We start from the raw sequence: 23,201 nt of genomic DNA, 5'->3' as shown, positions 1-23,201 counted from the left end.
GATAAGTATCGGTACTGATAAGGAGTATCAGTATCAGTAGCGATATTGATAAAATCCTAACGATATCCATCCCTATTTCTGACACAATGAAGTGACCAACATGGCTGTCTGGGTACAGCTGTACATTTTTGGAATAAGGCTGTCAGTAGTGTATGTTAGTAATTTAGGTGCTTGAAAATACAAAAAGGTAAATATGTGTGATCACTTCTATTTCCTGCAGAATTTTTTGTTGGCAAGCTACAGTTTTCTGTGCAGACATGCAGATTTTGACCCTGTAACATTTCTGCTTGTACCACTTGTGAAAGAGACATTCAGTGCATTTACATGACACTTAAGAAAACTGAATTACTGAGTTAGTCCGACTATGATCGGATCTTTAAGATGCATGTATAGACCTTAGTCTGACTAAAATCAGACCAGATCGGATATCTCATAGTCGAATTAAAGCACCCAGATTATTTGATTAATAGTCGCATTCCTCCTGCATGTATACGTTCCAGTGGATTGGATCGGATTTTTGCATTCTGCGCAGGCGCAAGATCTTTCCCCAGGGCCGTGAACCAGAAGTAGACGGATGGCGGCGGCGGCGTCTTTCCTTTGAAATCACCGCAAGAAAGAGCGCCATTGTGCATCTAGTTTGTGTAATTATCATGTACACCATATACGAAGTGTACAAAAATGTAGCTTCATGTCGCTCTTCGTACGCCATCTTTCTTGAATGCTGAGGCAGCTGGTGATGTAAAGAGGTCAGCCGGAGGTGTTTCTGTTACCACTAGTTGAAATGGGTACAGCGCCACCTAGCATACCGGGGTATGACATGCTCTGGCCCAATAATCCAATTTTCTCACTAACATGTATACTTGGATAATTGCAGCTGTCTGATTGAGTGGCATAGTCGATGTGTGGCTGTAATCCGACTAAACTGTGCATGTAAACGCACTGATTACTGAGGTAGTCTGGCTCCAGACTTCTGAAGCTCTGATTTTCTCAGCATTCATATGGGCCTGGTGTTGTGCTTATTGATGACAAATTGAAATTCCACATGTCTACATTATGACATGAGACCGCGTCCATCTTCTTAAATCTGCCTTCACTTTGACCTCAGTTACACACCTGTAAAGATTTGTGACGGCAGCTTGCACAATTGTGATGGTCATGGGCTGACAAAAATCTGTCCACAGACAGGCGGACAAACAGATGTTTAAACACCTCAAAACCTCTTCTGTGCCACTAAAGGTGTCCACGCCTTAGTGGTACCACACTTTGCTGTGATGAAACACACACAGGGTCACAATACAACGTTGTCCTGGCTGGTTATTAAAAAAATAAAAGCTCTAAACGTACACTATATTACCAAAAGTATTCGCTCACCTGCCTTTACTCATTCTATGAACTGAAGTGCCATCCCATTCCTAACTCATAGAATTCAATATGATGTCGGTCCACCTTTTGCAGCTATTACAGCTTCAACTCTTCTGGGAAGACTGTCCACAAGGTTGAGGAGAGTGTTTATAGGAATTTTTGACCATTCTTCCAAAAGCGCATTGGTGAGGTCACACACTGATGTTGGTCGAGAAGGCCTGGCTCTCAGTCTCCGCTCTAATTCATCCCAAAGGTGTTCTATCGGGTTCAGGTCAGGACTCTGTGCAGGCCAGTCAAGTTCATCCACACCAGACTCTGTCATCCACGTCTTTATGGACCTTGCTTTGTGCACTGGTGCACAGTCATGTTGGAAGAGGAAGGGGCCCGCTCCAAACTGTTCCCACAAGGTTGGGAGCATGGAATTGTCCAAAATGTTTTGGTATCCTGAAGCATTCAATGTTCCTTTCACTGGAACTAAGGGGCCAAGCCCAGCTCCTGAAAAACAACCCCATACCATAATTCCTCCTCCACCAAATTTCACAGTTGGCACAATGCAATCTGAAATGTACCGTTCTCCTGGCAACCTCCAAACCCAGACTCGTCCATCAGATTGCCAGATGGAAAAGCGTGATTCATCACTCCAGAGAACGCGTCTCCACTGCTCTAGAGGCCAGTGACGGCGTGCTTTACACCATTGCATCCGACGCCTTGCATTGCACTTGGTGATGTGTGGCTTGGCTGCAGCTGCTCGGCCATGGAAACCCATTCCATGAAGCTCTCTGCGTACTGTACTTGGGCTAATCTGAAGGTCACATGAAGTTTGTAGCTCTCTAGCAATTGACTGTGCAGAAAGTCGGCGACCTCTTTGCACTATGCGCTTCAGCATCCGCTGACCCCTCTCCGTCACTTTACGTGGCCTACCACTTCGTGGCTGAGTTGCTGTTGTTCCCAAACGCTTCCATTTTGTTATAATAGAGCTGACAGTTGACTGTGGAATATTTAGGAGCGAGGAAATTTCACGACTGGATTTGTTGCACAAGTGGCATCCTATGACAGTTCCACGCTGGAATTCACTGAGCTCCTGAGAGCGGCCCATTCTTTCACAAATGTCTTGTTTCACAGTCTGCATGCCTGAGTGCTTGAATTTATACACCTGGGGCCAGGCCAAGTGATTAGAACACCTGATTCTGATCATTTGAATGGGTGAGCGAATACTTTTGGTAATATAGTGTACCTGGATTTGTATCAAATATAACATAAGCAAGTCTGGACAAAGAGAGTTGATTGAAGCGACAGATGATCAAATGTTGATGTTTTGGGTTGGTGATACAAGGCATCAGCACTCTCAAAGTTAGTCAACTGTTTATAAGCTTGTCTCCCATTTGTCAGGCCGTTGAAATTGTCCAGGACACATGGACCAGCACTAAGAACCCTGAATAAATGTCAGCCTTTTTTACTAACTGCTCAATATAATGATGAAAGAAAGCAAATTGCCAGTGCAGCCTCTCTTTTTTCCTCTCTGCTCCCTCTGTATTTCTGTGAGTCCCCCACATATATAAACACTTGTAAACAGTTTATGAGTAGCGATGCTTTCCAAAAGAAAGAATGCTAATATTTCCTGTTTAGCAATATAATATTATTTGCATTAAGCAGACATGTTTAGTAATGTCATGAATACGTGATTTCCTCTTGGAATCTCTTGGGGAACATGAAACATTTGATTTTAATTATTATTTTCATGGTGGTCTGTCTTCTGAACCCTCAGCTATTCAATCCAGGAGGATTTTGTAGTTTTGAGTTCAGATCTAGGACAAACCACACTGGTTATAGTGTAATTCTCGCTATTCAATTAGTCGATCTAGGTAACTAGGCCACACAGCTGTTTGCTAGGCAACTGCAGCATGTGGAGGAGCAAGTTTACAACTTGCAGCTTTAACAGGAAGAAAAAAAGTGTAGTGCTTTGCTTGTCTAAGTCACCGAATGCCGAACCAGCACATGTTGACCGGGACAGTTCAGTGTGACAAGAAGTCTGTTATACCTGTTGTGTTAAAGGGACAGTTTGGGTGTTTTGCTGAGGGGTTGTATGAGGTAATTATCAGTTTATTACCTGCAGTCAGCTAGCTGCTGAAAGTCCAACCCAAACAGCTGATCTGTGGTGTAACACAGTGCATAAGAATACACTGTATATTTTAAGGTGTTCCTTCTTTTAGCTGGCTAATGTCTGTCTTGCTGTCGAAACGGTTTAGCAGCACAATGCTCTGCTTCCTTGTCGGTGCTTCACACTGCTTCCCCACACATGGGGAGAGCTGACTTCAGTCACTTTAAACATTCTTCATTATTAAATCAATGGATTGCATAGTTTTTAAATCAGTATGCACCACGTCACAAATCGAAGCCCAGGAGCTGCCATCGTTTGCTAAACTCTGCACCATTAGTCTACAGAAGAAGGAACAGAATATTCTTCATGACTCATCAAACCCTTCTAACCATCGTTGTTACGTGTCAGTCTTTACATCTAGACAAGGTTGTCACTGTCACTTTCCAGACTTTTTTGGCGCTGAGAACCTGCAGTATGTATTCACTGTAAACTGAACTGATCTGAACCCGACTGCTTGGTGGAAACATGGCTTTAGACACTGTGTTAGTATACATTGGTACATCTTAGCTGCTTTTGATATGTCATGCTAGTTTTGATTGTTTAGTATTTTTCCTCATTACTTATCTTTCTTTTATGTCCTAAGATGTGAGGGAGGGTTCATGCTGTTTTTGTTTTGCTGAGCTCTAACTAAACTGAATTCCTATAGACTATGTTAAATTGTCAACAAAGTATTGAGTTAATCTTTGATATAGAGTTTGTCACTATTCTTCCTGACAAAAGCTGAGTGTATAATACAGAACTGCATACTGAAACATTGTCCCAGTCTAAGCCAAAGGCAGAAATTAGTCCAATTACAAGTTTTTATTTTTATCTGTCTGTGTTCCCCACAACCCCCAGTTGGTGATAAAGTCCCAGCTGACATCAGGCTGACGTCCATCCGGTCCACCACTCTGAGGGTAGACCAGTCCATTCTGACGGGGGAGTCTGTGTCAGTGCTCAAACACACAGACCCCGTACCAGACCCCCGGGCTGTCAACCAGGACAAGAAGAACATGCTGTTTTCTGTGAGTTTCAACAACCAGATCCATCAGTGGTGTCACACCTTGTCCTAGTTCACCCTCCCAAGTGTTTAAGAAATTAAATTACACTATATACTATTCCTCGATCATTGTCCCTATTGATGAGCCACAATGTTGCATAGGGCAGTATGTTCCTTCATTACTGTGAACACAAGCACTGTAGTTTATTTTGTTTTAATCCAATACACCAGCCTGCTGCCCTAAATACTCAACAGAGCACCGAATGTGGATTAATGCACTCCTCAAAATAGTCCTCAACAAATGCACTGTTTTACGAAATGACCTCGTAAAAACTAAACTGCTTTGTTGCATTCATAAGAAACACAGGGCTCAGAGATCAGAAAACTTTGAGAGATGGACTAACAAATTGTTGGTTTTGGGCTTTTAATGCTACTTGTTGACAAAAAAAATGAATAAAGCCAGCCTTATTAAATACAGGGCTGGGACAAATGTACGTTGTTATATTAAATAGCTACCGATAATAGTTAGATCATATTTTGTCTCACTGCATTCAGACTCAAACAAGTTCTTTCGTCTTGCAGTGACAAACAACCATCCCTTTGTTTGACTGTTCCTTCATTTGTGTGACATTATAAATGATGTCACAGTAGTTTCATGCAGTTGGAATGGTTCAATGACATACTAACATCATTCCCACATCTACTGTAAGATCTGTGTTGTGTAGAATTTGATAAGATATTAAAAATATCAAACATAAACCAGGAAAATACCAAAGGCGGCAATAAAATGACAAAAGATGATGCTACAGAGAAGCAACTATGTGGTACATCACAGCATATACTCTCGAGACATGACAGAGTGTGTGAGAGGGAAAATGACCATTGCTTGATGGGACACAGGTTCCATGGTTGAGGTGTGTGTTGTGTTATCTCTGTCAGACCTCAAAGGCTGCCGAGTCACCAGGTGGTGTGCGGTCAAAGAACGACAGCCACTGATGTTTTATTTAGCATCGTCACTGTGACAGGCTGCAGACCTGCAGGCTGTCTTTGTTGTGTTTATCTCAGTATGACTGGACTCAATGCGACTTCACACACTGATGTGAAGTCACTGACTTTAAACCTGCTGTTAAAGGAGAGACACAAATCAGAACACTGAGATTAGATTTCGCTTTACCTTTTTTTAAACAGAGATCCTGAAATGTTGCCTTAAAGAAGACTTGTCATTACACCAGCTCTGCTTTTTCTTCACACTGAACCAAAGAGTGCCATTGTGATGACAGCCCAGTTTGTGATTTTAGACAGCACGCGGACATTACACAACAGCAGTCTTAACAGTGTGTGTCCTATCCAGGCGTCTCTCTCTTTTTTCATACATGTCAATGCAACAACAATGCCCCCCCGTTATCTGTTCATACATTTCATGTAAAAGGGCGAGGTGGAAAACAGTGCATGATTCCCATCTTATCTGGCTCTGTAAAGGCTGTTGGCTGCTGTAGGAGAACATATAAAATCTGATGGTTGGGGTTAGAGTTTGACAGTAAAAAAAACGTAAAGTAAAGCCTATCATGACCTTTGCCCAGGGTACCAACATCGCAGCAGGGCGAGCCATTGGGGTTGTTGTGGCAACAGGGGTGCAGACAGAGATTGGGAAAATCAGAGATGAGATGGCCTCTACTGACCCTGAAAGGACCCCATTACAACAGAAACTCGACCAGTTTGGAGAGCAGCTGTCTAAGGCAAGGACTTCTGTGTGTTTGTGTGTATTTTTGTGATTAGGCTCACTTTGGAATCTGACTTTGAACATGTTGTGTTTTTTCATACTATACCATATTCTATAGAATAACTATTGCTTATACTCCCTGACACTTGTCTTGTCGTACCCTGCAGGTCATCAGCGTGATCTGTGTGGCAGTGTGGGCCATCAATGTCGGACACTTTAATGACCCGGTCCACGGAGGCAGCTGGTTAAGAGGAGCTGTTTACTACTTCAAGATCGCTGTCGCTCTGGCTGTGGCTGCCATACCAGAAGGTCAAAGCTATTATATGTTGCACTTATGTATTGGCTGCTTTTACAATGAGAGGTATATGTTTTGTTGTTGCCAAGACAAAAATGAAGTTGTGTCATTTTAAATCAATTTGAAAAACTTTACTTGCATTAAATAATCTTAGATGATGTGTCCATGAGCAAGGCACATAAAAGGAATTGCTCTAGAGAGGAAGCATCACAGACCAAAAAATGAGAAAAGACAATGAAGCTTCTCTGGAATATGCACTGTATTGCCCAAAGGTCTGAGACCACTAGGTTTTACACTTGTACTTGTCATTTGTTCCTTTTTTTTCAATATAAATGATAATTACAGTTTAACTATTTATTGAAATGTTGAATCCTTAAAAAATGTCCATGAATGTCAGAATATATTTGTATTCGGTTTGTTAATTCTATGACAGTCAGGTGTCTTCTTTGGTCTTCAAGTAGTTCTTTGAGGTGTGTTTAAAGGGATATTCCGGTGTAAGTTTAATCCATAGTCTAACACACCTTGACACCGAGTACAACCCCACCTCGAGAGATAAAGTTTGCGGACCGCTAGCTTACATAGTTTTAGCATCCTCAAAATCAACTGCACAACAACGATATGCTGCAGTAAATGGATCCAAGTGTAAATCGCCATCAAAAAGCCACAAATGATGCTCAGAACAGCACCAAACTTCTGCAACATTATAAACAGGGTCCCAGCATATATTTCGAGGCATCAAACATTTGATATCATTGCCGGATTTGTCGGAAAAGATAAACAAAACTCACCACTGGAGAAGTCTCCTTGTTGTGGGGAAGCCCTGCAAGTCAATTACCGAGTGCAGTGGAGTCCCGCAGTAATGATATTCACTGAGCTGCCGAACTCTACTGCACTCGGTCATCGACTCACAGGGCTTCCCCACAGCGAGCCTGCAGCTGGAGAGGGGAGATTTGTTTATCTTCAGGGGAGCGTGAGTAGGCTACAGGATGGGAGGAAAAAAAATCTGAAAGAAAAAAGAGAAAATCACAGAAATTCCCCCCATGTAGAAATGAAAGTGGTTGGACTATTATAACACACAAACAAATCATCCTCCTGGCAACTTTTTTGTCAAAAGCGACTAGTCTAGCGACAAATCTAGCAACTTTAACTGGTGCTATTGGAGACTTTTGTGGTGTTTGGAGACTCTGACTTGAAAGCACATATCACTCTGCAGTCACCTAGCTCAATGAGCAGCGAGTGCTGCCGTGAGTCTCTCCCCGTCCAAAAGCTCTCACAGGCGGTCAGTCTGTCAGTAGCCTTGCACAGCAGTCCAGCCTGCAGTCAGAGCAGAGAGGAGACACACACCACTCCACGTCCAGGCTGCAGATGAATCGCGGATGTGCATGGCTGCCGCCGTTCCCGCCCTGGCTTACAGAGTGGGGTGTAAATGTACCGTACATTACCAAATAATAGCCGGGTTTCAATTAACCCGGGTCCCCTTTAAACGCCAGGCGCAGGTGTATATTTTGATAAGTAACCGCTGGTTCCAAATGAATGCTGAGTCTAATTTTTTTATCAAAATGATCAGGGCGATGGAGAAACACATGTACACCACCGTGACAGCAGAGATGAGGAGTTTGCCGCGAGTGCTGGTTTGATAAATCGTTTCATCCGCCGCACCAACTTAACTTGCAGAGGACAAATATTGCCCAGAAGGATGCCAGAGAATTCACAGAGAAGCTGGCGAAGTTTGTGACATTTACATCCCGGATTTTTGTGAGGAAGGAATTAAACGCCTGGTCCCAAATTGCTGCCTGGTCTGTTAAGTGATTGAGACAAATAAACGCCCCGGCTATTATTTGGTATTGTACGCTATGATAACTCTCCCAGCCCGGGGAAAGAGACGCATCACAGTGCTCAGCTGCAGACAAAGCGGAGAGGTGACGAGACACGACTCATCATGACTGACAGGTATCAAGGCCACTCGTTACCTTACCGACCTGCCCCCAGCTATTTCATTCACAAAAACAGGGCCTGTGGCAATTCTGGTCAGCTGTTATTTTTTTCCCTTTTTTCCCCCTTCTTCCTTCCCCCCTTTTTTTCTTCCCCCCTTCTCGGGGGATGGCTCCAACTGCAATGAACCAGCTTTGAGGGGGGCCCAGCTTGCAAAAGGTTGAGAACCCCTGAATCAAGGGGTTAAGCCCATACAACCATTAGTAGTGAAAAAATAGAATTACATTGAAATGAAAATGCTAAATTAAACTTTGCTTACTAGTGGTCACATAATTTGGACACTGCTCTACATGTTAAAAACCATCCTTCTCTTGAAGAAGCTGTCTCGTCACAATTATTATCCTGTGGTGCTTCCTACCAGGCCTACCAGCAGTCATCACCACCTGCCTGGCACTGGGCACCAGGAGGATGGCCAGAAAGAATGCCATCGTTCGCAGCCTGCCATCGGTGGAGACGCTGGGCTGCACGTCCGTTATCTGCTCCGATAAGACAGGAACACTGACCACCAACCAGATGTCAGTCTGCAGGGTAAGGTTTGGTAGGATTGTAACGTCACACTGATAAGTGTTGTCATGTATGTTGGATTGTATCAAAATTGCTGTGCAGACCAGTCAGCATGATTTAGCTCTCCTGTGACTGATACCGTAATGTGTTTATGATTACATGGTCGTCTTAACACTGATCAGTTAAAAAAAGTAGTTTGCTATTCCAAAGTAAGAACTAATGGCTTGTCATGCTAACATTAGATTAACAAAGGATTAGTCGCCCTTAATGTAGTGTTGGCTTTAATATAAACCCCTAAGGCTCATGTGGTCGGATGGCCTGTTGTTATGTGGAACTAACCTTAAATGTGATCTTTTAAACGTTAATAAACTAATCAGCTACTTCAATGTCTGTCTGTGTGCATGTGTGTGTGTGTTCAGATGTTTGTTGTAGACAGTGTGTCAGGAGAGCGCTGCAGACTGAGCGAGTTCACAGTCACTGGATCTACTTACGCCCCTGAAGGGGAAGTGTGAGTGTCTTTAACCTTTAACACTTAACTTCAGACAGTTTATGGATAATGGATGGATATGGATTATGATTATCTCTCCCTCCTTATTGTTGTAAATTGTGTACATTCCTTCTGCTGTATTCCACCTTTTACCTTCTTCTTCTTCTTTTCTCTGCCATGGCCGTCCCTTCTGTCCATCCAGTTATAAGGATGGCTCTTTGGTGAAGTGCAGCCAGTATGAAGGCCTGGTGGAGATGGCTTCCATCTGTGCACTGTGCAATGACTCATCACTAGACTACAATGAGGCAAGACATGCAAACAATACTGCAGCAACTGCTCAGACCCACGGAGATGACCGTATATGGCTTTGAAACATTTATTACTGGAAACTGATTCTGAATATGTGACTGCATATAAAATGCCTTTACTGGTCAATGAAGAGCACGCTGCAGCATACTTTGACCTCTGCTCCTTTTGTGTGTGTGTGTGTCTGTCTGTCTGTCTGTCTGTGTGTTACAGGCAAAAGGTGTGTATGAGAAGGTGGGAGAGGCAACAGAGACTGCCCTCTGCTGTCTGGTGGAGAAAATGAATGTGTTCGACACTGACCTGAGAGGACTGAGCCCTGCTGAGAGAGCAACAGCGTGCTGCTCCGTAAGTATCTGTCTGTGTCTCACTACATATGAGCAGTGTTGGGAATAACGGCGTTACAACAAATGGCGTTACTATCGGCGTTACTCTCTGTCAGTAACGACTACTCTAACTAATTACTATTTCCATCGTTACAACGCCGTTACTGTTACGGACTATTAAATGTGGCACGTTACAAACTGAAGTTGCTCATTGAAGCTGTTCTCGTCTGACTCGGCTCTCAAAAGGGAGGAGCGATGGGCGGGATAACCGCATAAGTTACGGTGATTGGCTCTCTAAGGTAGAGTCAGAGTTCGTAAGCCAATCAGAGGCAGCGTTCAGTTTACACGCAAACCACACATGCACACAGCAGCCTCGCACTCACACTACCAGAGGTTAGTAACAGGAACAGCAGTTCTTTTTACTGTACTGAATCTCTAGAATCCGTTCATTAAAATGATTCGTTCAAAAGATTTGTTCACCGAATCGTTCAGTGCTCTCCAATTCCCTGAATTGATGAACAGCCAAACGAGCTGTCATTCAGCTCATCATTCAGCCCTCAGGTTCACCTTCACTTACTGAGGGACGGTGCGTTCACGGACTATAGTACACAATCCATCGCGGGAGACGCAGCGCTGCTTTGAGTGGTTATACATGCACTAAAATTATTACACGGTGAAAGTGTCCTCTGTGCACAGTAAAATCACTTAACATGATGCTACACAGATGTTAGCAACACAGCGCTAATTTTAGCAGTACAGTAACTGAGCGTGAATCAACTCCTCTGCCCAGAGTGAGTGAGTGAGTGACACAGCGCCACTGTCAGCACAGTACGTGAACGAGAATCACGTCCTCAGCGACGTGAATCATGAGTGAATCAGTCGTTAGTGAACGACCTGCTGAGGATGTGAATCACGTTCGCGCTGTTACTGAATCAGCATGAATGTGAATCACGTTCGCGAACGTGAGTGACGGCGCAAATGTGATTCGCTTTACAGGGTACGCAGACAATTTACAGGTTAAAGAGCAGAGTGCACAGTACAGAGTACGGTACATTTTATATAAAGCTGTGTGTATGTAGTAACTGTTGGTGGTTTTTCCACATCTTGGTATCTGGTTGAGATGAGCCAGTGGTATCAGTAGGTCGATATTATCGGCCGATATTAGGCATTTTCCAAACTATCGGTATTGATATTTATAATGGCCAACAAATTAATATTTGAAAATGAAAATAAAACCGGAAAAAAAACACTCTCCAACCATGTTATGAGTGTTGGCGTCCACCAGAGGGCGCTCTACAGCAAGTCAAGTCTATGCACCAGATTGATGTACAAGACGGCCAGTCTGAGATCTCTTCTTGTACGTGTCATGGGTCACCGTGCATGCACAAACCAGACGCACTAGCTACTGCAAAACATAAGCGCGCTAATTGACCTGGTTAGTGGCTTCAATTGATATCAACAACAGAAGGGATATTAAAAAAAATGTGCATTTATCAAACTACCATTGCTATTCCGAAGAAAGGGAATGTTGAGAGGCACTTTCGAACTGTTCATCAGGGAGCCTTAACCAAAATGAAAAGGCAGAAAGGTAAAGAAAGAAAGTAGAGGGAAGACAACTCCTCACAGATTTCTTTCAGAAGAAAGGTGAGCACAGTTCACAGCCAGCACAGTTTAAGAACAGTGAAAGCTAGTGTCAGCAGCTGTAAAGATTGAAGGCAGTCAGACAGTCATGAGTCTAGTTTCTCAGTTTGAGCAGCAGCAGGTTCCTCGTCCTCATCTCATCCCTCATTAAGTGGTGACTGAAAGTTATTATTACAAGTCATCATTTCACATTGAGGTCGATGACCTCGCGGTAAAAACAGGTCAAATTTGGAGCAATATTTAGCTCCTTTCCCAGTAAGCTAGCATGACATGTTTGGTGTCAGTGGATTTATTTCAATGCTTATGGCTTAAACAATCTTAAAAACTGCAGCCAGTGCCTTCACAAGACAGTGATGTTACTACCAGATGATCCACCATCATTTTCAGAGGGTTGAAAGTAGGCCAAGAAAGCCAAGAACTGATGTGGAGAATAATTCATGGTGATCAATGAGACAGAGTTTAATTAAAATAAACACGTCAGTCGAACAGATAGGACAAGTGCATCAGCAGCAGCTGTCTGTCAGTCCCCTATAAAATAAAAATAGCCCATAATCCAAATTTATTTCAGAAGAAGTATATCTATATCGATATATCTATATCTATCTATCTATCTATCTATCTATCTATATCTAGATATATATCTAGATATAGATAGATAGATAGATAGATATAAGTAGTTCAAATTCAGCTATCATTATAATAGAATAGTCAGACAGTAGTTTGGGATATATATAAATTAGACCTGCATGCGGGACTACAAGGGAGACAGTGAGCAGTAAGCAAGTACCTGTAATGTTGTTCTTTTCACAAATATGGGAATGATAGTCAAAAGTATCATTAAAATGCATAGCTTTATATAAAACGGCATCAATTTTTTTCACCGGGCTATACAGGGGCCCAATTAAATTTCTTTTCATGGGGCCCAAAATCCCTGGCGGCGCCCCTGATCACAGTTAATCGGACATTCTGGCAACGCTAACTTTCAAATCGACATACTCAATACCATCATTGCTCCGTTGGTCCTCCCTCCATCACAGCCTCAGTGTTAGTCACCACCTGGCTCCTGTGTCAGTCTCCTCTGCTGCTGTGGTCTCTCCTGGCTTGCGGCGATGTCGGATCGTTGTTGCTCCGCTGTTGAACTGAACAAAACTGATATATTTTCAAACATTCAATTCTATTCCCATTCTAGAAATAATATCTTTTTGATAAAGAACCAAAAAGAGTATCAATAAAGAACTTGCCTGATTAGGAGTATTAAGAAGTATCAATAATAGCAATAGCAGCAATCATGAATTGTTTCGCAATTTGCAATATCTATCAAATTAATCACATACTATACTGTACCACCCTAGCCCTTTGTGTTTTTTTATGTTCTGCTCACCTGCCTGCATTAAACCTAAAATGTACATACACTGGTTTTCTTTGTATTGGTTGTTTTCAGGTGATTAAGCAGCTGATGAGGAAGGAGCTGACACTGGAGTTTTCCAGAGACAGGAAGTCCATGTCTGTCTTCTGTTCATCTAATAAACTCACAAGGTCTGCCTCTGGAGCCAAGATGTTTATCAAGGTGAGTTTTACACCACTCACTATAATACATTCAGTTATCCAGTGACCTAAGAGACATCTCATGCCTTCTGTCCCCCCATCTTTCTTCAGGGAGCTCCTGAGAGTGTGTTGGAGCGCTGCAATTACATCCGGGTTAGTGGCTCAACGTGTGTGCCTCTGAGCCCGGCAGTTCGAGAGCAGATCCTGTCCACTGTGCGGGAATGGGGATCGGGCAGAGACACGCTGCGTTGCCTCGCCATGGCAACCAGGGACACGCCCCCTGACATTCACAGCCTCAACCTTGAGAATTCGGCTGCCTTTGCTAACTATGAGGTGATGATGACTGTGGAGTTCTTTCAAAGGGCAGAGAGTCCAGCCCAGTGTGCTTTTTCTCTGTTACTTCTTGAGTAAACACTTGTCCTTTGTCAAATGTGACTGTAAGATTTAGACCACTTACATGATCAAATCCCACTGTGTCTGCTGAATGGGAATGACAATCTATCCTCTTGCCAGTATTTACCAGTGGGTCTAAATAAAGAAATAAACTGTTGCTAATGCTTGTCAAACAAAGTGTAAAGGCTAATTTGGTCCTGTACACCTCCCCTCCGTCTCTTCCCACTCCAGTCAGACTTGACATTTGTGGGCTGTGTGGGCATGTTGGACCCCCCCAGGAAAGAAGTACTTGGTGCAGTCCGAATGTGTCGCCAGGCTGGCATAAGAGTCATCATGATCACAGGTGAGCCTGCGCACACGACCACAAACACATCTAAATTTAAGCATATGTTTGTAAAAACACACCTCTAATGCACACATACTAACCCACACAGATCAGTAAACTCTCAGAAATGTACCTGACAACAACAGTACAGATGTGCAATGATGGTTTGGGAAAATAGGTTTTGGGCTCTAAGATATACATACCTTCACCAAAATTTGAATATTCGGATTTAAATACATAAAGAATCACTACTGGGGAGCTACAGAATGATGAAAAAAACTCCAAAACACAAAAAATAGTGGACCTGTCTTAAGGCAAGATAGAACTGATGAGAGGGAGGCTGCTGAACTTAATCTACTGTCAGGATGAACGCTCCAGGAACTAAGTCTAAGCACACTAACAATAATAAGATCTGGATCATTCAGGTTATTCACATCATTGTAAGAGGTTAAAGGGAAATGCACATTTGGCACATTTAGAATACCCAGTGACAGGACTTGGGTTTTTTTTGCATTTGGATTGATGTATTTATTATTTATAACATTTGCTTACATTACTACATCCTGTTACTCCATAATGTACATAAAGTATTGACTAAAAGTCAGGATATGTTAGCCTCTAGTATTTTAATTTACACCATTTCATTCTTGAGTTGTCTGTTCTTGAGCCTTTTGTGGCTCCAGAGGAAGATGCCTGTAATTTGAGATATTACTGTACCTCCAGTGTTGTCACTCAGTGGCTCAGGTGCATCATTTGATTATACCATTATATTTCACCTTAGAAACTATTTATCTTGCCTTGTTTGGTGTCATTATTTTCAGCACAACCTCACATGTGTGACTGTACAGTTATTTTTTTTCCTTTTGACATACTATATTAACACTATGGACCTACAATCACAAAATAACATAAAATCAGAGTAGGAAAAAGTTAGATTTTTTTACTGTAAAAACCACAAATATGTTTAATGACCCAACTGCATTAGTTATGATGCAAATATAAATTGTTGCTTGCTAAATATGTGCATAACATTTTTAAATTTACAAAGTTATGTGTAACTATTTACATTTAAATGCAGGCAATGCCTCAGGCTCAGGGCTCCTCAGCTCATTCCTGCCTGTTCCACATTCAGCAGACTCCTCCTTGTTTTGACTGACAACACAAAAAAACGACTACACGACGCAATAAACACACTACACCAAACACTACAATACACACTAACTATATACTCCAAACATGCTATATGTCACAAATCTAAAAACTCGCCATCTCTGTTGCTGTCTGTATCACCGCCGGTGACAGACTCTGTCCGAACTTGTTTAGTCTCAGTAATCCACAACAGTCAGTTTAGATGCACAGAACGGGACCGAACCGCCAGCAAAATCCTGGTCCAGCTCGCGCCGCTGCAGGTATTAATCCGCTTGTTTCTTAAGGTATGTTGTGGAAGTGAGCTCTGCAGTGATTGGCTCTGGTGCGCACGTGGCTATAGTGGCTAAGGTGGCTATGGTTGACAATCTTAAAAGAATTCCTAAAGCATTTATGAAATAATTTATTAACTGTATGATTGTAGTCCAAACAAATGCGACGTTGCGCACCCTTGAACCACACAGCAGCCATGTTGAAACTCTCAGATCAGTCTGATCCTGATCTGCAGAGATATTTGAGGCACACACACACAGACAGACAGAGATTCCTTGCTTTTATAGAGAGATGTAGGTGCTGGGTTTTGAAAAGCAGTCTAGTGGTCTGCAATACACAGTTTTAGATTAAATGATCCAATCCATATACTCACCTTGTGAGTTCTATTAATCTTCTTCTTTTTTGAAACCTGGCAACTGCATTACCCATAATGCAGCATAGCCACTGAGTGACATCACTGGAGGCAGATTACATGGAACCTTCTTTGGAGCCACGAAAGCTTTTATACTACTTGTTTCACATATGTATAGCAGGGGCAGTAGTGCTCCCCAATGGGCTAGTGCATGGCATTACATCATTTTTACAGTGGAAAGTAGACCTGAAATTGACCTGAAGAGAGTAATTTCTACATCATAACAACATTTTACTACAGTTTACTATACTCTGTATGTGTAGAATATGTCACAGTCATGAAGAGAATACACAGGTTTCTTGTGCAGGTTTTCTTTTTCTTTCTCTCCCTCCCTCCCTCCCTCCCTCTCGTTTCCCCTCATGCTCTCTCGTCACGTCCACATATTTATTGATAATTATCAAAATGTAAACAGATCTGCTCCAGCAACACTGCCTTTGTGGAAACACACATGTGAATGACTAACTGATCCAGTAATCATAATCGATGGTCGAAAACCAAGAATAAATCAAAAAGCATTAAAGAATGAATAGCCTACATGTTCAAATACAGTTTTAGTTGTTGAGTAGTTTGTGTGTGAAATCATCGCAGTAGACACGACTGTGCTGTCAGGCACACATGGCTCACTGGAGATCGTCTCCACACACACTCTCTGCCTTCTCCAGTCAGCTCATCTTGAACATCCTCACCACCTGCAAATATGGATTGTATGATTTACGAAAGCCTGTAAATAAAGTCGGTGATAGCTTTCACAGAAGTTTTGCTTTTTCTTCCCCATGTCCCCTTAGGTTCTCCATAATTTGGAAATACTCTCGTTGAAAAAGTGATTTTGATATAAATTGAAATAAACTTACTGCTGCACTAGTTATTTTTATACTGTATTTTATCATTACAAATGGACTGCCTTTGGTAAAAGTTGCAGATGTTCACACAGTTTCCTAGTGTATTCATATAACATATTTTTAATACTGTCCATAGTGTACATTTCTCTTATTCATGTCTACCACATGCTGTATATTCATACTACTAACTATTCTACAGTTATGTGTACAACTTTCAGTTGGATTACCTGCATTTGGTTTTGTATATGATAAAGCTGAATCATCATTCAGCCCTCATCATTTCATCTCTCACCCAAAATTTTGCCTTAATTGGAAATGCATGAATTTCACAGCCAGAAATGTGATGTCTAGTTTATTGTGAGGTTAGTTTGAAAAATCTGTGGGAACAGGTTGTGTCTTTGTTTAGCTGTGAAGAGACATATATAGACATGCCTATATGAGCATTAATCTGACAATTCATCACTCTGGATTTTTCTCTCCAGGTGACAACAAAGGGACAGCCCTGTCTATTTGTAGGAGGGTTGGCATCATCACGGAGCAGGAAGAGGAGCAGGAGGGCTCGGGAGTCAACGGGGGCCTGACAGGACGGGAGTTTGATGAGCTTCCTCCACACCTGCAGCGTCAGGCCTGCAGGACGGTGCGGTGCTTCGCCCGGGTGGAGCCAGCACACAAGAGTCGTATAGTGGAGTACCTGCAGAGCCTGAGTGACATCACTGCCATGGTGAGATTATCACCTCGCACTTGAAGCACTGTGATAGGCATGCTGATAACCAGTATAAGAGCACTACTTCCACTGTGATTTCACTAAATGATCCTCCTCCATCCCTCTCCACTGTCATGGTTTCAGACAGGTGACGGGGTAAATGACGCACCAGCACTGAAGAAGGCAGAGATTGGCATTGCGATGGGCAGTGGCACAGCTGTGGCTAAGTCAGCCTCAGAGATGATCCTGGCTGATGACAACTTTTCCACCATTGTGGCTGCAGTGGAGGAGGGCAGAGCCATTTACAACAATATGAAACAGTTCATCAGATACCTTATATCATCCAACATTGGAGAGGTGGTCTGGTAAGTAAAAGAACTGAAATAAGTGAATGATGAAAATTCCAATTCCTCTTAAGAATTTTTTAGACACACGATTAACGCGTGCGTGTTATGACCCTTGGCCTGTTCCGTAGTTTGGGAAATCTGGAAGCAATGTAGTGATAACAGTGTGGAATAGTAAGCAAACAAACCTCCTTGAGCAGAAAGAAAGAAAAAGCCCTTTCAAATGGTAAGTTCAGCTTCAGAGCCCTGCAAGATGCGGCTCTCCACAAAAACAGTTATTTGCGTTTACTGTTTACTGATGTGAACTAAGTCACTTGTCCACACCCATGTTGATAAGAGTATTCAAATTTTGAAAAATTTCCATTATGGTATATATAGAATAGATAATAAATGTGCGATTAATTTGCCATTAATCTTGAGTTAACTATGGACAATCATGTGATTAATCACAGTTGAATATTTTAATCGATTGACAACCGTAGTTCTAACGTGATAGAATGATGTTCAGTTGGATGGATAATTTACCCTCCTTTCCACCTTTTCTCCTCAGTATATTCCTGACAGCTGCACTGGGAATGCCTGAAGCACTGATCCCAGTCCAGTTGTTATGGGTCAACCTGGTCACTGACGGTTTCCCAGCAACAGCTCTGGGATTCAACCCTCCAGACCTGGATATCATGTCCCGCCCTCCCCGCTCCCCCAAAGAGCCTCTGATCTCCAGCTGGTTGTTCTGTCGCTACCTCATCATTGGATGTGAGTCATGAGCCAAAATGACATCATCAAATTATGATAATTAGGACTGCTACTACTACACCTACCCACACAGAAAGAACCTATATACACATATAGGTTTTAATATAGGTTTTGATATAGGTTTCGATTATATGCAACATTCATAAAAATGGTTTCATATATTATATAGCTACATATATGTACATATACATATAGGTACATATAGGATTTGAATATATGCAACATACATAAAATTGTCAGGTTTCATATATTATCTGCAGGGTTCTAAATCAACACCCGCCAACCCACCAAATGCGGGTTAAAAATCATTTTGGCGGGTGCTGATAAAAACTTACAAGCCAGTTTGGCCGGTGATGTCAGTCAGAGCTGTTCTACTGTTCTCGCTCCCTGGGCAGCAGCGTGGCCACCGTTGCCCCGTACTTTGGCCTTGATGCCCTGTGAAAAAAAATCTTCGTACTGCCACAGTGGCCTTTGTGCCCCTGACCCAGTCAGCGTAGTGTTCATGCCTTGAATTACAGCCACCCGAGTGCACAGTGCTCACTCATAGTAACTTAAATGAATTCGCGGTTCGCGCAGGTGGAGTCTCATCATCAAGATGATTTCATGTGAAAGCCTCTCAAACAGCAACAGCATCTCAAAACTTAAGAACGATGCTTACAGCACAGGTACGCAGGCGAGCTCTGCCAGTTTTGAAATGATACGTAACTGACTTATCTGGAAGGATTTAGTTCGGTAAAGTTGGAAATATATTCACACATTCGAACTTCCCAGATCAATAACTCATAAGTGAAACCTTGTTAAAACACAAACGATGGTTCTCTCCTACCATTGTAAGGTAGACAGTGAGCTACAACCATATTTTCATCAAAACGAGCGGTCCTCTGGGCTGGACATTAACATTTGTCTCTATGGTCAGCCGTCTGTGAGACGACAGTGCAGGGACCGTCCACAAAGTGCAACATCAAAAAGAGAAACTACAAAAAATGTTCAACAACTTCACTATTATTCAGTGTAGTGTCACCCAAATCACCCCACACATCAGAGGTGTCCTGCTGGTTATTCTACATTTTTTTGGGTTGGAAAAAATGTGCATTGCCATAATTTTGAGGAATGTCTATTGGGAGAAATATTCAATAACACTAATATTCAGTGTAGTATCACAAAATTCACCTAACGCTAACCCAAATTAAAAAAATGTTTTCTAATGTAACATTAAATTGATATTAGTATTAAAAAATATTTTAATACATAATCCATGTCTTATTATAAATTAGGATGTTGTGGTATCAGTCTGAAAGGTAAATCATCAAATTTTACTCAATGGCCTTTGTGCCCTGACATGTGGCCTTTGTGCCCCTGAAAAAAAAAAAAATCAAATATCTCTGTGGATCAGGATCAGACTGATCTGAGAGTTTCAACATGGCTGCTGCATGGTTCAAGGGTGTGCAACGTCGGATTTGTTTGGACTACAATGATACCATTAATAATTTTTTTCATAAATGCTTTACGAATTCTGCTAGCATTGTCAACCATAGCCACCGTAGTCACGTGCGCACCAGAACCAATCACTGCACACCATAGCCACATGCTCACCAGAGCCAGTCACTACAGAGCCGACCCCCACAACACACCTTAAGAAATAAGCGGATTTATATTTATATTTATTTATATTTATACCTGCAGCGGCGCGAGCTGGCCCAGGATTTTGCCGGCGGTTCGGTCCTGTTTTGTGCATCTACCTGACTGTTGTGGATATAATGAGACTAAACGAGTCCAGACCCAGTCTGTTCGGGTCCGAGGAGATCGGTGGTCAGATATGCGAGGAAAACAAACTCAAATCTGAATCTGTGGATGTTTGTGTGTAGCTAGCTGCTAGCCCACCCCCACCTCCTGAGTGGACGGATGCGCCGGCGCGTCCAAAATCGGACATACAATACATAATGTCCGCCACGCTTTTTCACAAACATTGCCGTCACGTTTGCTTGTGTGGTGCAGGAAGAAACAGTAAAAACGGGCTTTTGTCATGAAAGTGTCCGCAAACAGGAAGTGTTTGCAAGCAAGAAAACACGTTCCTATTGGTGGAAAAAGGCGCCACACCAACCACTCACAAAATTATATGGCAAATCACATGATTTGGTTGCTGGGGAACAGGGGAAGTTGTGGGAGGGACAGCGGCGGAAGACTGACAGCAGCAGTGACAGTGATAGAGACAGCGATAGACATAGTGAGTTTTGAGAGTTGAGAGATTTGTGACATATAGCGTGTTTGGATTGTATAATTAGTGTGTTATGTAGTGTTTGGTGTAGTGTGTTTAGTGTGTAGTGGAGTCTGGGTTTTTTTTGTTTTGTGAGTCAAAACAATGAGGAGACAGCTGAATGTTGAGCAGGCAGTGTAGCTTGAAGGAGCATAGGGAGCCCTGAGCCTGAGGCATCACCTGCATGTAAATGTAAATAGTTACATATAACTTTGTACATTTCAAAAACTCAAATTTAGCAAACAACAATTTATATTTGCAGTATAAGTAATAAACACAGTAAAAGATCTAACGTTTTCCTACTTGGATTTGATGTTTTTTGTGATTTTAGGTCCATAGTGTTAACATAGTATGTCAAAATGAAAAAATAACTGTACAGTCACACATGTGAGGTTGTGCTGAAAATAATGAAAAAGCTACTTAACCTCCCATTTTTCTATAGGAATACATATTTCCTATGGGCAATGCACTAGTGCTATATATATATAAGGCATGTATATTGCGTATGTGCGCATATAGGCTGCATATAGGTTTCTTATGTGCGCATACATCCTCATATAGGTTCTTTCCATGTGGGTTAGCACAACACTTCCGGTTCATTTATTCATTATGAGGATGAACTGCCCCCACAGAGCCAGCAGGTTGCAGTCTAAAGTGCTCCTCACCCCCCTTCTCTGCAGGTTATGTGGGAGCAGCCACTGTCGGAGCTGCTGCCTGGTGGTTTATGGCAGCCCATGATGGACCAAAACTTTCCTTCTATCAACTGGTAAACACACATCACCACACTTCATCATAAGTCTCATGCTCTATGGCCCTATTATTTACTGTAGTTTAAGGAATACACTATGGTACTTATGCAAACAAGAGTGAGTGGTCAGAACCTTCACATGACCATAAACACGGTGTTACCTGTTGATAGGGTTTGTATATAAAAATAACAGTAATAGAAATAGAAATCACTCCATGTCTGCACTGACATGTCTGGTTACTTCATGGCTAACATCTATGTTGATGGTAGTACATTTGTTTAAAGCTAAATATTTATTGATTATATTACCCTTGAAGAAGTATAAGTCCTGTTAAGAGGTGTGCACCTACAGGATAATAACTAAAAGAAAGCATTACAGCATCGTAAGTCTTTGCCTAGGTAGGTACAGTAGTTGAGAGAGGTAAATAGAAAAGCTGGCAAGAATGTTCTTATGTCATTTGTGTCCACCGCAGTCCCACTACCTGCAGTGCAGTGAAGGCCATGTTGAATTTGCTGGTGTGCAGTGTTCAGTCTTTGAGTCTCCTTATCCCATGACTATGGCCCTGTCTGTCCTGGTTACCATAGAGATGTGCAACGCCCTGAACAGGTAAGAGCAAAACTAATGCCCACATACTAATTTTCCCACAGTGTTTCCCACAGGTTGAGAAATTAGTTGTGGTGGGTGGCGTGATGTGTGATGGCGCTGTATAACGATGTGGCACGTGACAGGGATAGTGTGTGATGTGAAGTGTGAGCTCAATAATACTCTTGTCAAACACGGATTTATGAATAAATGATTTTGGCCAATAAGGAGCTGGCATTTTGAATTTCTAAGTAAAGTGAAACTAAAGTACTATTTTAATTCATTGTAGTATATACTTAAAACAAATTCAACAAAACACAGTTACATGAATTACAAACTATACCGAATAAACTTGACACAATATTAGGTCCTTTCTTTAAATCAGATTGACTTGACCAAATGAAATAAAATACCTGACACAGCTTCACCTGCCAGAGAGAATATAGATCAGTTACGCACTATACATGTCACATTTTAATATTGTTCTTACACAACAGTCATCTAGTTGCCTCTGTTTCAACTCCATGCCAACGATAGCTGTGGCCTTACGCATTATGTTTTCCATTCCCGTCCGTTCCATCCGTTTTAAGGGAATTTGTCCCAAATGTCAGTTTGGACAGATGAACTGATTAGATTTTTGTGGTCAAGCATCACTGTGACCTCTCAAGATAAACTTCTAGTCATTACACAGGAATTCATATGATAATGCAAAAATCCTTGAACAAATGTGTAATAGAATAACAGTGCAAAAGTTGTGAGATGTTGTATGCAAAGATCAAAGGTTAAAGGTCGCTGTGACATCATAATATTTTTCATAAAATGTTCTGGCCATTATTCAGCACCATAGCCCAGGAACAACAACTGGACTGTCGTACAGAGGCATACAATGCAATACAGTGGTAGTTGTTTACGGTGACTTACCGAATCAGGAGTAGAGCCTCACTGTAGAGCCCAGAACTTTTTAAAGTTGACTGTTTTCTTGCATGTTACTCAATTTGTTAGTTCATGTCCTTAATCAACACAACTTAAATGTGACTTTATCTGACCGTGAAGGTCTGCAGCTCTGTGTTCAGTATGATATGACAACTGTGCATCCTGATTTAAAAAATGGATGTT

At 42.0% G+C, this 23,201-nt stretch overlaps 1 protein-coding gene across 7 annotated transcripts in view; it reads left to right on the top strand.

Annotated features, from left to right (window-relative positions):
* si:dkey-28b4.8 (sarcoplasmic/endoplasmic reticulum calcium ATPase 2) overlaps positions 1-23,201 on the top strand; it is a 43,582-nt gene that overhangs the window by 14,998 nt on the left and 5,383 nt on the right. For all 7 annotated transcript variants that reach the window (XM_037107223.1, XM_037107241.1, XM_037107269.1 and 4 more), the window contains 15 exons: positions 4,358-4,524; positions 6,080-6,235; positions 6,387-6,528; positions 8,868-9,034; positions 9,430-9,518; positions 9,700-9,802; positions 10,017-10,148; positions 13,209-13,334; positions 13,424-13,645; positions 13,937-14,048; positions 17,183-17,421; positions 17,548-17,768; positions 18,298-18,500; positions 21,435-21,520; positions 21,976-22,109. In XM_037107223.1, coding sequence (XP_036963118.1) covers positions 4,358-4,524; positions 6,080-6,235; positions 6,387-6,528; positions 8,868-9,034; positions 9,430-9,518; positions 9,700-9,802; positions 10,017-10,148; positions 13,209-13,334; positions 13,424-13,645; positions 13,937-14,048; positions 17,183-17,421; positions 17,548-17,768; positions 18,298-18,500; positions 21,435-21,520; positions 21,976-22,109 — 2,299 coding nt within the window. The remainder of the gene's footprint in view (positions 1-4,357; positions 4,525-6,079; positions 6,236-6,386; positions 6,529-8,867; positions 9,035-9,429; positions 9,519-9,699; positions 9,803-10,016; positions 10,149-13,208; positions 13,335-13,423; positions 13,646-13,936; positions 14,049-17,182; positions 17,422-17,547; positions 17,769-18,297; positions 18,501-21,434; positions 21,521-21,975; positions 22,110-23,201) is intronic.

The sequence above is a fragment of the Acanthopagrus latus genome, chromosome 1, assembly GCF_904848185.1.
Source record: "Acanthopagrus latus isolate v.2019 chromosome 1, fAcaLat1.1, whole genome shotgun sequence".
NCBI lineage: Eukaryota > Metazoa > Chordata > Actinopteri > Spariformes > Sparidae > Acanthopagrus > Acanthopagrus latus.
Note: the sequence above shows the minus strand (reverse complement) of the source record. Positions and strands in the feature narration are given on the sequence as shown.